Genomic DNA, 16,613 nt, shown 5'->3' with positions numbered 1-16,613 from the left:
TAGTAACTAAATGCAGAAGGAGTAAAAAACGAGCCAAAGGCCTTCAAGTGAAAAATTATATCTAATGTCACACACGTTGATACAATTTTATGCTATCAGAAATAGCCGACCAAAACAGTTGGTGACTGTTAACATTGTTGAGAGCTAATAGAAATTTGGTTTCTTGCTAATGTGGTTAGCAGTTATTTGTTAAAATCTAACAGAAATGCTGTTTCTAGCTTTTACCGTGTAATGAATAACTATTAGTATTGTTGAAAGGCAACATAAATACACAAAATAGTAAATGGAATTAACAACTAACCATTAGCATTGCTGAAAGCTAACAAGAATACTATTAGATAACGCAATCAGCATTTAATTGTTAATATTGTAATTACACAAACACGGAGATAGAGGTCCCATTGGCTAGGGTTTATTTTGAACAACAAGCTGCTATTCAAAGACTGCAGTTCACACCTCTAACAATCAAAACTGGACGCTGAATGCCTGTCCTTCAAACAGAATGCATGAAGAGCGAGCGAGCTTGTCCCAACCCCTGCTGCTATGCCAATCTTCACCTAATATGACAGCCACCATAAAATGTGAGTGACAGGTAGCAGAATCCAGGCAGCAGCAAGCCAACCCGCCCCAACTACACATAACATGAGCAACCGTAACAACATTCTGCACACAGGATTGTTGATATAAAACTTGGATACTGAATATTTTAGCTTTTAATGTGCAAATTATACTTGTTGACTTGACCAACATAATCAAAATATAAATACTGTTTCTTTCTAATGCACTTGTCAATTATTTGGACCTTTGTCTTCCCTCCCTCCGTAGGCCTATTTCCAGTCTGTCCACTTTGAAATAAAGGCCACTAGTGCAAGAGACAATCGTTAAAAAAAAGAAATTCAATCTTTAGATAATGCAGTAAGCGGTCTGCTGCTAGCATCATTGGAAATGAATGGAAATTGTTTTTTACTGATGTGCAATAGTGGGTAACTGTTAGCATTGTTAAAAGCTAAAAAAATAGCCTACAGTTAATCATCAATAATGTTATCAGTTTACTGTTGCCATAGTTAAAAGCTAATACTGGAATAGCTAAAGCAGTTATTTGTTAGCATTGTTAAAACCTGACAGAAACATTATTATTAGATCAGTTAGCTAGATGTTAGCGTAATAAAAAGCAGCAACAGAAATACTGTGGGGGTTTTCTGCTTGCATAGTGGGTAACTGTTAGCATTGTTGAAAGCTAACAGAAATAGCCTACAGTTAATCATCAATACAGCTTCCAGTTTACCGTTACCATAGTTGAAAGCTAATACTGAAATAGCAAAAGCAGTTAGCAGTTGGGCTATTTGTTAGCATTGTTGAAGCCTGACAGAAAAATTATTATTAGATTAGTTAGCTAGTTGTTAGCACTGTCAAAAATAACAGCAGAAATACCATGTTTGTTTGTTTTTGCTAGCACAGTGGGCAATTGTTAGGATTGGTGAAAGCTAACACAACTAATAAATACCATTTTTAAATAGTGGATTTAGCCGCTAACCATAACATTGAAAGCTTACAAAATACTTAGACTGGAGGACATTAATTACTTGGGTAAGCTAAAACCTTAATGTTGTTAAAATATAATTAGATTTTACTTTTTTTTAGATTCAGTTTATGTACATCCTTTAAAAATATCTGTGGCTCTGTTTCAGGTTTGTATTCAAACAGAAGCTCGTCACACAACAGTGGGAATCCAGAGCTGATGCCACTATCTGCAGATAGCCACTCTCGTTACCCGGGTTCGGAGGGCAACTTTGATGCTAACAGTCCAGTATCTTCAATGACAAGCCTGGGAAGCATCATAGATGGGTGAGTGCAAACTCAGAACCAACGGCCTTTGTTGTATCTCATTTTCAAATGACCAAATCTTTATTAATTTTAAGATGCTGAAGATTCGACTTACTGGCAGTAATAGCTGCAGTAAAAAACTTTTTTTATTCCTCTGGGTAAACCTCATGAATGACGTGGTAAATGTCACGATATTTTAACATTTCATTACTATTATCTTAGGTTTTTCCCATGAAAACAGAACACTTTAATGATATTTAATCATGCACCCAGAGGTAACCCTAAATCTTCAGTTCAATCAAATCCCCCCAAAAATAAAGAAAAAAACATGTTTTGCCTCTTACCCCTTGTTGTGTCTGGCAAAGTTTTAAGTTGCAGGGATTTCTTTTGCAAACCTGATACAGCTGAGCTGAATTGGGCTTTGTTTTGGCAATTGATATCTAGAGCTATTTTATGCTAAACATAAAAATAGTTCCCCCCTGTTTCTCTATTTAAAGCAGTCTCTTATCCTGAAACTTTTCCCCAAAACTGCTGTCCGTTTTGCCCTTTTAGTATGCTTTGTTCAGCAAGTCAGATGTGACACATCCATCAGGTAAATGCTGCAAGATTGAGCCAAACGTCTTACTCATGGCCAGGTATGTGGGATGAAATAGAGCAAACAAACTAATACACAACGAACAAAAGCCTCACGTAACTTTAAAGATATTGTCTCTAAACGTTCAGTATACTTCTGTGATTTTTTTTTTTCCTAAAATTGTACCCAGAAACACACTAATGAAAGGATTATCAGAGTTTTCTACAAGCTCAGAACACATAATCTGCTTTCTGTATATTTATGTTTTATTTCTCCAACCTGGACGCACCTGATCAATAAACAGACTGAATGTCCTTGCGTAGTTTGCTGTAGTTTTGGTTTGTTTGGAGTTTTTTCTGTGGAAAGAAACTGAACCACCCAGAAAAGTTACAAGTAAGCAAACTTAACAACTGATTCTGACCAAAGTAAACAAACGATTCGTGTGAAAGTGTCCTCAAAAGACACAACTGAATGTTTACAGGGGTTCGGTTCCTGGATATTGTGGTCTTAAATTTGGGCTTCTTGAAGCTTTGCATGTAAACTAACTTTTATTGGCAACATAGGATTAGTAATGGCAGCTTGTCAAGTAATGGAATATTTTAAAAGCCTAACTAATATAAAATCATGACGTTTTCTCGTAATCTCATATGCAGTTCAGATGGTGTTTTTGGGCTTTCTTTAAAAAGAATGTTTAGGAGAAAAAGGCGGAAATAGATTATCAATAAAACATCTGAATCTGAGACACGGTTGCAAAATAAATCACTTTTACAGTGAACTAGAACTTAACCACATAACATTTTAACAAATGTTTGAATTTTTCTAAAGCTTCAATTCCATGAAATGAAATTTATACATTTTCAGGAAACTTATTTTCCCCTCAGGAAATAACCCTTAGCACTCTCTGAGTATTTTTCTTTGTAGCCAGAAAGCATTTGTTCATTATTTGGGCACTTTAAAAAGGTAACAGATCCAAGAACCTTCTCGGCCGTCGTCATTAAAAGCAACAAGTCAGGGAGTTCATTAAATCCTACGTCATTTACCATCCTTGTGGGGATTTTTTTTTTGTTGTATACAGACTATGCAGAGCTATTAGTATTTTTATGTTTTTTTCTGTATCACTTACAGAGAGGGAACAAAAATGTGCATTTCTTGGATGTTAATCATACAGCTTTGCAGAGCTGAATGCAAAATAAATCTGGAAGGAAGCTAAGTTTAGTTAGCATTAATAGCTTTATAGTTAACGACATGCCGAATGACACCAAGCTGTTTAAGGAGAACAGAATTATTTTTATAGTTATATATATATGCATCGGTGAGTATGAGATTCTCATTTTATGTAATCTTCCTAAAAACACCACAGTGTCATTATAACACAGGGAACAGACAATTTTTTATTATGCGTTTAAGGCAGAAAAGCAAACATTATTCCTGCTGCTGTTTATATGGCATAATAACATGACCTTGATATTGAACTTTGTTATTTTGATTTGATGCGTAGACTTACACAAAAAAAATTGTGGTTTTCAAGTAAATGTGCTTCTTGTGCAGAATATACTATTTATATTGTACAGAATATACTGTTTATATTGTTTATTCTGCTCTTTATAGACTACCACTGAGAGGGTATTAAGATCATATTAGCTGGTGAATTGGTGGTGAGCTATCAGTGCTGTGAAAAAGTAACTACCTTCTTACAAATGTCTGGTTTTGCTTTTTTGTCACAATTAAATAGTTTAGACGAATGAATGTTTAGTTTATACAAAGATGACCAGAGAAAATATAAAATGCAGTTTTCAAATCATGATTTCATTTAGTCAGGGGGTAAAAACAAACTTGGCCCTTAAAAAGAACCTTTCTGACAACATGTAGTGGGCAAATAAAATGAAAAATAAAAATCACCACATCATGCCCTGATTCCCTGAGATTTAAGAAAAGATTAGAAGTAAAGTCATAAAATTGTGGGGACCCAAATGCAGAGACAAGGACGTTGAGATTGGGTTGAATAAAGATGATAGGTAACAGCAAAACAACAGGGTGTAGACAACCAAGCACTATCTGAACTGGGGAGTTTGTTACTCAATGCTACACAGGTGAATAAATTAAAAGGTGAGGAACAACTGTGAGGGACAAGGAAGCAGAGGCACAGAGGAAAATTAGTATTAGCAGAAAACCACTGAGACACAGGATGCCACAAAGGGCCCAATAATGACCAAACTTAACTCAAAATCCTGCAGATCATGAAACAATTATCCACAAATAGAGAAAACATGGAACAATGGTTTCTCTTATTAAACACAATCATCATAGGGAAACCAATATTTGTATTTAATCGGGTTATCTTTATCTGATATAAAACATCCTTGATGATCTAAAACATTTGAGTGAGACAAAAACAGAAAGAAATGTGAGGGAACAAAGTAAGTACGTTAAGTTTCTTTATTGGCGAGTCAAGTTCATTTGTTTAGTACCATTCTCAGACAGGATAATTCAAAAAGTGCTTTACACAAAGAATAAATTGCATTTATTAAGTCACAACGCGCTTTACAACATAAGAACAATTACAGTACAAACAGTATAAACCTAATACAACCCTTTAGAATTAAATTATGACATAAAAGTTTTAACTTTTAAAAACATTCACTGTGTTAACAAAACAAAGTATCAAAGGCAAAACTATTCCACAGATGGTCATAGGTGAGTATAATACTTTAAAACCTGCGTTAAAACCCACGACGAGCCAATGTAAAGAGTATGAAACAGGTGTTTAACAGTTGTTTGACTACTTGATGTAGTGAGTCTGGCAGCTGCATTTTGAATGGCGTGGAGACACGAAAATTGATTATTTATCGAGACTGAAGCATAAAAATTCAATAATCAGATCGTGATGACATGAATGCATTCAGATTATTTATTTTTTTTGATCTGTAGCAGAAACCACATGTCATAAGAAATGGTTTCTAAATCAAAGAAACAGAAACAAGAAATTTGATATGCTTCATGATTCAAAACTTAAAGAGAATTTAAATAAAACTCTTAGATTTCTTAAACTGGACTTGGCCGCTGAACAAAAAGGACCATTGATTTCAAAACGTAACAGATTAGGAGCCAAGATCGGGATCTCTGTCTTGATGGCATTTGAAACAAGAAAAGTATTTGAGAGCAAGTCACTGATCCAGGGTAAAAACCGGACGAGGATGGACAGCCGGTGAGAGCTAAAAATCACACAGCTGCACGTCACCCACATAGAAAGGAGGCGTTAGAGAAAGACTTAATGGTGCCAGCTAGGATGTAAATAGAAAACAGTAATGGGCCCAGAACAGAACCTTGTGGAATGCAACAGGTTACAGAAGCTGAAGCAGACCAGAACCTGTCTGTCCCAATAGAAAGTGACAGTTTGTAGTAGAACCAGTCTAATGCAGAGACAAATATACCAGTCGGACCTTTCTAGCTATTTGGCATTTCTTTAACTTTTTCATAGCACTCTCTCTCTCTCTGCAAATGATTAAAACAAATTTAACCTACATTGAAAAACACTCGTAAAGCACTGTTTCAGTACACGGTTGCAAAATTGTTTGTTTAGAGTAGATATAACCCTCATTGTGCCTCAAAGTTCAGGTGTAGTAGCAGCAGTGACAGACAGATGGAGGCATGCAGATTCACACAAAGACAAAAAAAATACAGAAACAAAAATAATAATAACAGGGGAACAAAAAAGGTGTAGTCATGAAATCAGGGCAAGAATTTGCAAAAGGGGCAACTCGGTTCAGAGCCCAACATGTCACCTCTGAGTTGGTATGTTTGATGCAAATGTAAATAGAGAAGGAGTTTAAGAAACTACTTTCGCCTTCAGTGAGCCACTTACCCTCATAAATGCGTTTTTAAATAACCAGAAAGCCTAATGGCTGTTTAAAGGAAAGCACAAGTCTCTTGTTTAATGCAAGGCTCTGAATACTGAAACAGCATGTTTGGACCAGCATACACACCAGTGGTATTCGAGACAAACTTTTAAGTGTAAGCATGTTAGGAATCCTGATGCCACGGCCGACTTTTTAAAAAAAACAACAACAACACATCCTCCTCCAAAGTAAGGTTTAGCTCAGCGCGTCATGTCATGTGTCTTCGCAGATTATGAAAGTCAATTAATCCTCCCGGTGCCCATCGTATCCACAAGCCTGCCAAAGCCAACGCCAGACAAGCACTTGTTTTTCCTCCAAATAACTTAGCGACACATTAAACACGTGAAAGTAAATCATCTTTTGCTCCACGGCCCAGCCAGCATCCCGCTCTGACCTCATAGCAAGGCGACTGTTTACTCTGGCTGGAGCGGGGCCACTTCGACCTCCTTTATACTCGCAGGATTCAGCGGCTGCACCGAGCCGTGTCCATCAGCGAATATTTCTGATGTGCAGTGTTTGTGTGTTTTGCGGTGGAGGGGAAAAAAGGGTGGGACGGAGGCAGTGACCAGGATGGCCCTCGCACAGAAACACTGTTATGCCGGTCGAAGGAAAGAGAAGTGGTGAAGTTTACTTTGCAGAAACTCAGTGACACAAGACTTCAAGTTTGACACATACGCATATTTTTCTATTTACTCAACTACAACACAAAATTAGCTTTCTTAGGGCCGTCATTGGTGATGCTCGTTTCACTTTAGTTCTGCATCTTTGTTGACATGTTGCTGAGCGTTTGCTGCAGCACTTCCAGGGCGGGCAAAACCGCAACTTCTTAAATATGTGGATGGATAAAAACCCGACGGGGCAAGTTGGCGTCCTTTGGATAATCACGGTGCCCTCAAATAAAACAAGATAACTTGAACTATAGTAAACAAACATTTTAGGAATGAGTGTTGAAGTCGTTTCAAAAGAGAGGCCAGAATAAAACATGTTCGACATCCAATCTGAAGCCTTTAGACTACTCTTGTATTTGGACACAAATGTTACTAATTTTGTAAACGGTAAGTCCAGAAATTGGAAAAACCTTTATCTTTAGTTAACATTTAATTGTGGTTTATTATTTCTATTTATAATTTCATAAAGAAGAACGTAATTGTTAGAATAAACATTCATTTAGTCAGATTAGTTTTTCATTGCAGCTTGGGACTAATTGATTATGATCATTTAATTAATTTTGACTTCACAAAAATACTTTTATGTTCATTATTTTTCACCACACCTAAAGAAACTGAGCAATGTAGCATCAACAAACCCTAAAGGTTTCCTTCTGTTTATAGTTGGGTTGTAATGCAGGGAAATCAACCACATATCATGACACTATTCACTGACTTTAGACTTGACTTGGGCTTTAACACCAGTTACCCGAGACTTGAACCTGTTTGCTTGAAAAGACTTGATATTTTACCCAAAATCTAAAGCTTAAGGCATCTATTATTTAAAATGTGCGCACCATTAATTAATTTAACTCAATCAGCATCAACAAACGCAGACCGTCTCTCTCTTTCCCCACTCTGTACATATGTGTGCCTGAGTTGCAGCACAGCCAACCAAATTAACCAAATATTTAAAAAAGGAAAAAAGCTAAAGGCAAAAATGCTTCCTAGAATAATTTTGTTTGGCTCTGAATATGAAGTTTTGCTGTCGCATTTTTTACTGAATATTCTGGAAAATATAGTTCAGAGGAGGACTATTCTTGAAGCTAAGTTTAATTTTACTGCTTTGTAAGGTCAGTTGCACTGGTTTTATCACGTTTTGAAATAAATACTGATTTAAGAACTCATGTTCTGTTATTTACATTATTTCAACATTATTAAAGACTCGAAATGACTTGAAATTTGAAGTTTCAGATGTGGGACTTGACTTGACTCGGGTCTTGAGGATAAAGACTTGGGACTTACTCGGGACTTGCAAAACAGTGACCTGGTCCCACCTCTGCTTACATGTTAAGCAGAAACAGGAAGTAAAAGCAGCACAACACATGTAAATGTAAAAAGCAGCAACTCCTCCATGTTGACTGGAAATTTCTCTCACTCATTTTCTGGCATGAAGCTATTAATTTATTTTACCACCAGAAAAATTAAAGATTCTTCATGGCCGATCTCATATGTTAGGAGAGAAACTGAAGCAAACAAGAATAAGTTTTTATTACCTTTTTTTTTTTTTACCTTTTTATAAAAGTACAGTGGCTTTTGAGGGTCAAGCAGAAGAAGCAGACCATAAAAGTGGAGAAAAAAATGGTTTAGTGAAGGCAGTGGGGTTACATCATGGAGAAACAAGCAGAAGCAGAGCTGACAGGAACTGATGAAGCTTTTGTATCCATTCATTATTCATCTATTGTACTGTACTGTAAAGAGAGGGAAACCATCTCCCCTGTGACTCACATCAGTTTCCATTTAGAGGTGGACTTGCTCGTCTCTTTTGGATTGATGTCCTGCCGTATAACCCAAGTACTCTTGAGCTTAAGGTCACAAACTGATGGCCAGGAATGTTCTTTAAATATTTTTTGCTTAATTAAGAGCAGAATGCATGGTTGAATCAACTGCAGCAAGTCATCCAGGTCCTGCAGCATCAAAGTAGTCCCAGACCGTCATACTACCACTACCATGCTTTTTCTGAAATGCTGTGTTAGGTTTACACCAGATGGTATTTAACACACAACTACAAAAAAGTACCTTTTTGTCTTGTCAGAAATTATTTTAGATGTTCTGTCTTCTTTTATGACCTCTTGGAGTAATTTTGATTGGCTGATCACTCCTGGTGGGGTTTCACTACTGTAACATGCTTTCTTGATTTCACATAGGGCTGGTTTAGATAGCGCTTGGTTTCCATTAAAAAATTTAACCATCGTTTGAAAACTGCAGTTTGTATTTGTTATATATATATATATAGCAAATATATATATTATTACTTATTTAGTCAGATATTTGTTGAGGACTTGAACCATTTGAGCGTGGCAAAGAAAACTGTAAGGGGGTAATTACCTTTTCTCTGTACTTAAGTGCAATATATGACATAAGTTAAACATTAGATCCTTAAAACGTTAAGCAATGTATTTTTTTTTATCAGTTTGCCAAAAAAGTATGGGCAAGCCAGAGTTTACTGTCATGAAAGCAGAACTCCAAGCCCTGTTGTGAGTTTTACATTTTTTGAAAGGTAATAAAAATGGACAGCATATTAAGCCCATATATCATTTTAAAGTGTTACCTTTCAAATACTGTAACTAAATCAATATGAGTCACTAAAAACAAAGTGTTGCCCACTCCTCTTTGAGATACACGCCGTGTACTACAGCTGGCTCTAGTTAAAGACGGGAAAAAAAAACGTAGGGAGAGGGTGGTTAGCTGGTAATATATGATCCAAGGGCCCGTTTTCCTGAGGTCCCGCTGACAGCCGCGCTCTCCTTCATGGGCTCATACCGCGTTAAGCGTATGCGTCGGAGCGGCCGCAGAGCGACACATCAGCCCAGCGCGGCTGAAACATCTCAGCTATGTTGCTGCAGCGTTACAGGAATGTAAGCTGTGGAGCAGACTTTTATAGCCAAGGTCAGCCCTTAAGTTTTCAGGGGCCACGGCGGGGAATCCAGAGACGTGTTGGATTTTTGGGGCTTAGAGTCATCGCAGCGCATTTAACAGTCCCACTATATCAAAGCCTACTTTGTTTACATAATCGAATACAAAGCATGGTCTTTATTACCTCAAGAAACCGCAGCCATCTGTGATTTATATCAGTTTGGGTTTCAGAAAGTCCTCCTGATTAATTTAGGCTTTTATTGGGTTTCTCCACTGAAAGCAGAGGCTGTTAAATTAAATCTAATAGCATTTGACATGGGAAATCCATAATAAAGTGCTCTGGGGATGATAAATGGGAGATACAAAAAGAAATCTCCAAACATTTTCTTTCTTTTTTTTTTTTCTTTACAGCTGGTCAGATACAAATATAGACTGTATTTGGGCCAGAAGCCATCGGTGTGTTTGACAAAGGCCAGCTTGTTTATGAAGCCCACTAAAAAGCCTCCCAGAAGAAACCAAGGCCACTCGGCTCCCTGGGGATGAATATGCTACAGTACATCATCCAGGAGAGGTCCCAGGACTCATGAAATGTAGAGAGAGAGCTCTTGAAGAGGGGGGAGTGAAATACCATACTAGGGGGCTCAGCTGCATATCTCCTTTGAGATATCCAGCTGCCTTCTTCCTTCTTGTCGAACTGGCTGCACTGACTCATTTGTTTCCATGTTGAGTCAGGGTGTTTGTGCACAGTCAGCACATTCCTGCTCCTCAGCAACGGATACAGCTCTGCACAAATCATCAGGGGGTGTCTACGTTACGCTCTCTGAGGTGGAAAACGCTTTTTTTTACGCTCCGGGCTGTTTGTAGATTAAAAGTGTTTCTTAAGAAAAAAAAAAAAAAAAAAAAAGATGATTTATGGTTTCCTACGTTAAATGAAATGCCAGGCTGTTTTCATTTTGAGGGGCGCGTTTCAGGAAGTCCATTTTGAGAAGCAAAATCTATGATGAATAAATATGTATCAATATGTAGTGCGGTGGAAAAATGTTTGCCCACTTTTTTTGCCGTTGTTTTTTTTGGTCACACATCATTTAACAAATTTTAAAATAACAAAGAAAACATGTGAAGATAAAAGACCATTCTCAAGCCATGATATCACTTACTTAAGGAGAAAAAGTTATCCATACCAGCCTAGCCCAGCCAAAATATGTGAACAAATCACATATTTTGCCAACATTTGAAACAATTGCTGCCAACAAGCTCTTGCAATAACTGGCAAGTCTTTACTAAATAAAGTGATGGTTCAGGTTTTGGCAATGTGGTTCTGTGTCCTTAAGAAACATAGATGAGTTTTTATGCGACAGTCTCCCACTGGTATGCCTTAGCTACAGCAACGCTAAAGCTAAGCTAAGCTAACCTAAAGCTAAGCTAATCTAAAGCTAAGCCAAAATGAACAACATTGGTTGCGCTTATGTACATTTACCTTTCTCCGGATTCGTAAAGACTAAAGGTACGTTCACACCAAATACAAACAAGGCGAATGAAGTGAGTGATTCACATGTCATTTCTATGTAAAAGGCAAATTCAGTGGCGAATTAGCGGTCAGCGATGTAAATGACACTGAAAAATGCCGTCAGCACCCCTGGGTCCACCAGATCCCCCAGCGACACACTCTGTTCGGCGAGTACCTCCACTGGGAGCAGCTCTATCCTGCAGTTTCCTAATTTCAATTCAATTTATTTTTTCAGTCTGCAAAATACAAAATTAGAACCTTAACTTACATTTAGGTACTTGAATTAATACATTTTTGAATGTGGATTTTTTTCCCCTTTCCTTTTCCATCATATTAATTAATCTCCGCTTGAGGCATAGACTCACCTCAAACTGGAGGGAGCGCTCCACTTTTTACCGAGAACAAAAGCCTCAGACCGACTCTTATCCAAGCTGATCTGCTGCGATCTGCCCCACTGAAGATCATGGCATTAGATTAGACCTGCGGCCTTCTCCTTCTGGGCTGATGGTCAGTCTACCTTAAGGAGAAGAGATAAAGTGTCTTGTTTCCGGTTGATGGTTGGATGGAGAGGTGAAACATCAGGTGGCGTCATCTTCTGTAATGCGGGCGCTGATCAGGTTTGTTGTGGAGACTAAAGAGGTGAACCAAGTAGGGCTGAACGATTTTGGAAAATAATCTAATTGCGATTTTTTTTTATCTTAATATTGCGAATTAATGCGATTTTTTTTTTTCTGTTTAATTTATCATTCTGTTTCATCGCTGTGCAGATCAGGTGCTAAAAGAGCTGCTGCGTCTAAACTCGCAGCAGAAATGATTGCGTTCTGTCTACGATATATTTCAACCAAAACTGCAATTTGATTTTGAATTTTCTCTGCATTAACCACAAGCAACAAAAATCGCCTGTAGATAAAGATGTTTGTAAACAAGGACTATTTAAAACAAGAACTTTTAATGTTTTTATTAAGAGTATTGTTCAAGAGAACAGCTTTTAATTGATTTGGACATCAACCCTTGTTGAACATAAAGTGCAACCAACAAACAAGTCTATGTATTAAACTGATTGACCAGTACTTAATGCTATGGTGAGATTCTTGAATGTTTCTGGTAAAACAGTATGATTATATAAACTCTAAAACAAGTAATAAAGTTAGATTATCTCACTGCTGCAACTGTCTTCCCTTCCATGTGGAGCAAACCCACTTTAAACATATTACGACGCGTCTGATCCATTAATTGTTACATAGCCAAAAATTTCCAACCCTCACCTATTGGCATGAAAGATGGATAATGAACAAAATCACGAGATCTACCAGAATGAACTGGGGCGATCAATTTCCCAGAAGGCAATTGATGTATGGAAGGGTACTGTACTTGGGTAATATATATGAATATCTATATTTGGAATAATGTAAATATATTTTCTTTCACCAGACACAGATCGACGCCCATGTTCAAGTCTGCTGACCTGCGGCCAGTGACGTCCTCCTCAGAAAGATGCGATATTCAGCTGCAGGGTTTCCAGAAAGCCTTCGACCACCAGCACCTGGGGTTCTTGCAGCAGCAGCAGCAACAAGGTAATGACAGCTTTGTTATCTCCAGGCAATTCAAAAATATTTTTCTTTAGCTCAACCCTTTCGTTTGCTACTGTGTGGCTCTCCAAGAATGTGTCTATCAAGAGGGAAAGGTTGTTCCTCCGGTAATCAACGGCGGATTTGAACCTGCCAGTTACTTCACAAACCCACCCGCCTCTCTCTGTGCAGGTAAGACGTCTGTTTCCATCCACTCATCGGGAAACTTCGCAGCTTTGTTTGTTTGTGATTGAGCATCATTACGACAACACAAAGGCTAAGCTTCCCGTTCTCATTCCCACAGGCTTTGACTTGCTGCAGGACATGCAAGGCCAAGTCGAGGACAATTACTCCCCTTCTCCGTGCCCAGAGGACAGCTTCCTCTTTCAGAGCGGAGGTGTGGACCGCTGCCTCAGCCAGATCTACTCCATCTACTTGGATTCATGATGAAAAACTGAACATATTGTGCGTAAAAGACCAAACGAAATGCAGCATAAAGGATCATTAATCTACTGTACAATGTGCTGCAGCTCCATGAGGAGTTTATCATGATCGTTTTTTTTTTTCCTTTAATGGTACAAAAATAACTGGAGAGAAGGAAACTTTTGGGGCAAACTGGCACACAGGAACGACCAAAACAGGACATCTGGTAACAATACACAGATGTAAATAGCAGCGAACTTTGTATTCAGAGATGACCGAAGCATTTGTTATCTGGATGAAACGAGCTACAGTACTTGCTCCATATTCATCTCCACCTCCCTCAGCCGTGCCAAACTATTGTGAATGTTTCTGCTTGCACAACGCCATAAACTGCAGCACAACATAGGTTTTCTGCAGCTGGGGTCAATACATAATTGTCAACAGATAATAACAAAAGTCAGGGGGTGTTTAGCGTCCTATCAAGAACTTAAATAAATATATGATTGATTAGATGAAGAGTGATGGTCAAACATTAACAGCCTCATTATAAGGGAATCAAAAGCAAAGAAAACCTGAAATAGGACGTATTAGGTCACCGTTTTGAGAAAAGAAGGCTTAGTTTGTATTTGTAAAACCGATCCAGAAGAGGTTAATTGCTACTTGTGCGAAAACACAGTGCAAATTTAACAGAAAGTTGGCATTTTTAAAAAAGATATTCCTTTTACATCCAATAATATTCCAATTCCTGACCAGGTTAAATAAAAACTAAATATTTTAGTAGTTAAGGCTTGTAATTCTTCTCAACTATCATCAATATAAAGTATGCAGAATATCAACGGTTTAGTTGACGCAAAAGCTGTTTCAATCAATTTACGGTCTTTATCCCAAACTGGATATTTAGAACCACTTAATATCAACTAAATTCAGTGTCACCAGAGAGTATCCCCACCCAGCGGAGACATGTCAATAGGGCGCGCCGCCCCCCAACAAAACTGCAGGAAAAAGGTGTAGATCCAGAAAACATTAATTATTAATTATCACATCTGTTCTCTAATAAAATATGTCTGAATTTTGTTTGTTTTGTAGCATTCCCATTCCATTTTGAGTTTATTTGGGGTTGTTATTTTTGTCTAAGTCTAATTTCAGTGTTTAAATGGCGAGGGACGGCGGACAGATGAGTATGTATGTAAATGTGTGTGTCCTAAAGCTTTTAGCTTCCACGTTACTTCTCTAATTTGTTACTTAAAGGTTCTCCTTGAGGCGCAGCTCTCTGCGTCAGCGGCCAATCAACGTTTTTTGTGTCGCTCTTCATCCAATCAAATGGATTAATGATCTGCCAGCTGGAGTTCCACCCCCCCAGCATGAATGTTCTCAAACATATGAATGTAACCAGAGAAGTCAGATTAAAACAAGACAGGAGAAAATGGTGCAGCGAAAAGAAAATTGGGTCATTTGTTTACCAAATAGAAAATTTCTTCAGGCTTTCACTGAAGGAGAAACAGTAGATAAAGGAACTTGGATCGGAGCGGACAGACATAAAAATCCAGCAGCAGACAAGTGACCGTGGACAGATTTACGTTTTGTTGTGTTGTAATCTCAGACCTTTGGTACTTTCAGCACTTACTCCCTTATTTTTATTTAACTTGATTTTTTTTGCGCAACAGACTTTTTCTACAGTAGATTTATTTCTCTCAAAGATCCACATGCAGTACGTTATCTTAACGAGGTAAAAAAAAAAAAAAAAAAGAGCTTTTTAGAACAATGTGCCTTTATTTTTGTTACAAACACTTCTTGGTCCAGGTTGTTTTTAAGTATTTACACCCATGGTTTAGTAATTTGTTAAAGCAGCTTTAGCAGTAATTACAGTCTCAAGTCTTCCTACACGCTTCTTTTGGGGTATTTCAAGGTTCCTACATAGTTTTGAAAAGTCTGTAAAATGATAGAATTTGATAGAAAGCCTGGATAGGTATGGAAAAACTATGTTATTATTATTTTCACAATAAAACCAGATTATTTTTTATACTCGATTGATTTGTTTTGAAAGTTACAGACATTTTTTCATCTGAGATTCTTTAACTTGGCCCAGATTAGATGCCAAAGAATTGCTATCTGAACTTTTGGGGAATTTTTACCAACAAAATAAAGATATCACAGATAACAAACTGTGATTTGAAGGCTCTGGATGTATGATGATCTGGTCCAGATTTGAGCGGTCTGAGCCGTAAAACTAAAGAAATAGAACGGATCCAAGTTGTTGCAGATGTCAAGAAAAGCATTGAAATAATCACGAATTGGAAGCCGTACTCAGCATGGTGTTGTTTAATGATTTGCGGAACATGTTGATGATAAAACCCACAGTAAAAGTTCCCCAAATGTTTTTCTGGAAATTGGTAGGAAGCCTGGTATTTTTATAAGTCTTTTCTGCCGATACTTTGAATTTCTATCTGCTCGGATGGATAAAGATGGTTGTGAGACCTTTTTAGGTCTTTCCAGAGATGTTCGGTTTAGGTTTAAACCCCAGCTCCTTTAAAGTGGCCTTTCTTTCCTTTACAGGCATTCATGTTCTAACATTTTAAATTTAAAACACTGACCTGCCTGCCTAAGTGAAGCTGCACCAAAATGGCTCATTGCTGCCCCCTGGTGTCTGAGTGAATGTACAGAAAGGCTCTATAAACTAAAGAAACAATGTGCAGAAGGAAAGAGAACAAAAGTTACTTTAAAAAAAAAAAGCTTTATTTTAACAGATAAATGTATCCTCGTTGCTTTGGTTGGCTGCCTTTAACGTATCCATTGTACAGTGTTTTATTTACAGTGAGGAAGGTTGGGAGCTGTTTACAAGAACTTTTCCGGACTCTTTGCTTTCTCATGAATAATAAAAACTAACTGACCAACCAGGAAATGTTTACATTGATTTTGTAGCAGATCAGAAATGTCTCATTATCACTGATCATTGTATAAACTGTATAAACTTTCTTCTGTCTTTTGCATCTCAATAAAAAAACAGTACTTGTTGGTTTTTATGATTTTTGTCAGAAGCATCTCTTTCATTTTCAAAGTAAATCAGTGTTGTAGCCAGGTTGTATGTTTTAGTCAAAGTCATCCACATCTGCTCTACGTCTTTCAACCACCTCAGAAATATTTCACACACATCCCACAGTGTGGATGAGTTCAGTGAACTGATGCTGCCCTCTGTGGACCGAAACATCTAAAAAGCAGAAACGGCTCGTCTGTTTGTGGCCAAAAATAGGCATTTCTATC

General features: G+C 37.6%; 1 protein-coding gene across 1 annotated transcript in view; it reads left to right on the top strand.

Annotated features, from left to right (window-relative positions):
- Positions 1-16,375, top strand: part of LOC105917155 (zinc finger protein GLIS1) — a 67,469-nt gene extending 51,094 nt beyond the window's left edge. The window contains exons 6-9 of the mRNA XM_012851872.3: positions 1,689-1,845; positions 12,796-12,938; positions 13,026-13,124; positions 13,237-16,375. Coding sequence (XP_012707326.2) covers positions 1,689-1,845; positions 12,796-12,938; positions 13,026-13,124; positions 13,237-13,379 — 542 coding nt within the window. The 3' untranslated portion in view covers positions 13,380-16,375. The remainder of the gene's footprint in view (positions 1-1,688; positions 1,846-12,795; positions 12,939-13,025; positions 13,125-13,236) is intronic.
- The last annotated feature ends 238 nt before the right edge of the window (positions 16,376-16,613 follow it).

The sequence above is a fragment of the Fundulus heteroclitus genome, chromosome 6, assembly GCF_011125445.2.
Source record: "Fundulus heteroclitus isolate FHET01 chromosome 6, MU-UCD_Fhet_4.1, whole genome shotgun sequence".
Lineage (NCBI taxonomy): Eukaryota > Metazoa > Chordata > Actinopteri > Cyprinodontiformes > Fundulidae > Fundulus > Fundulus heteroclitus.
This window is presented reverse-complemented; position numbering and strand designations above follow the sequence as displayed.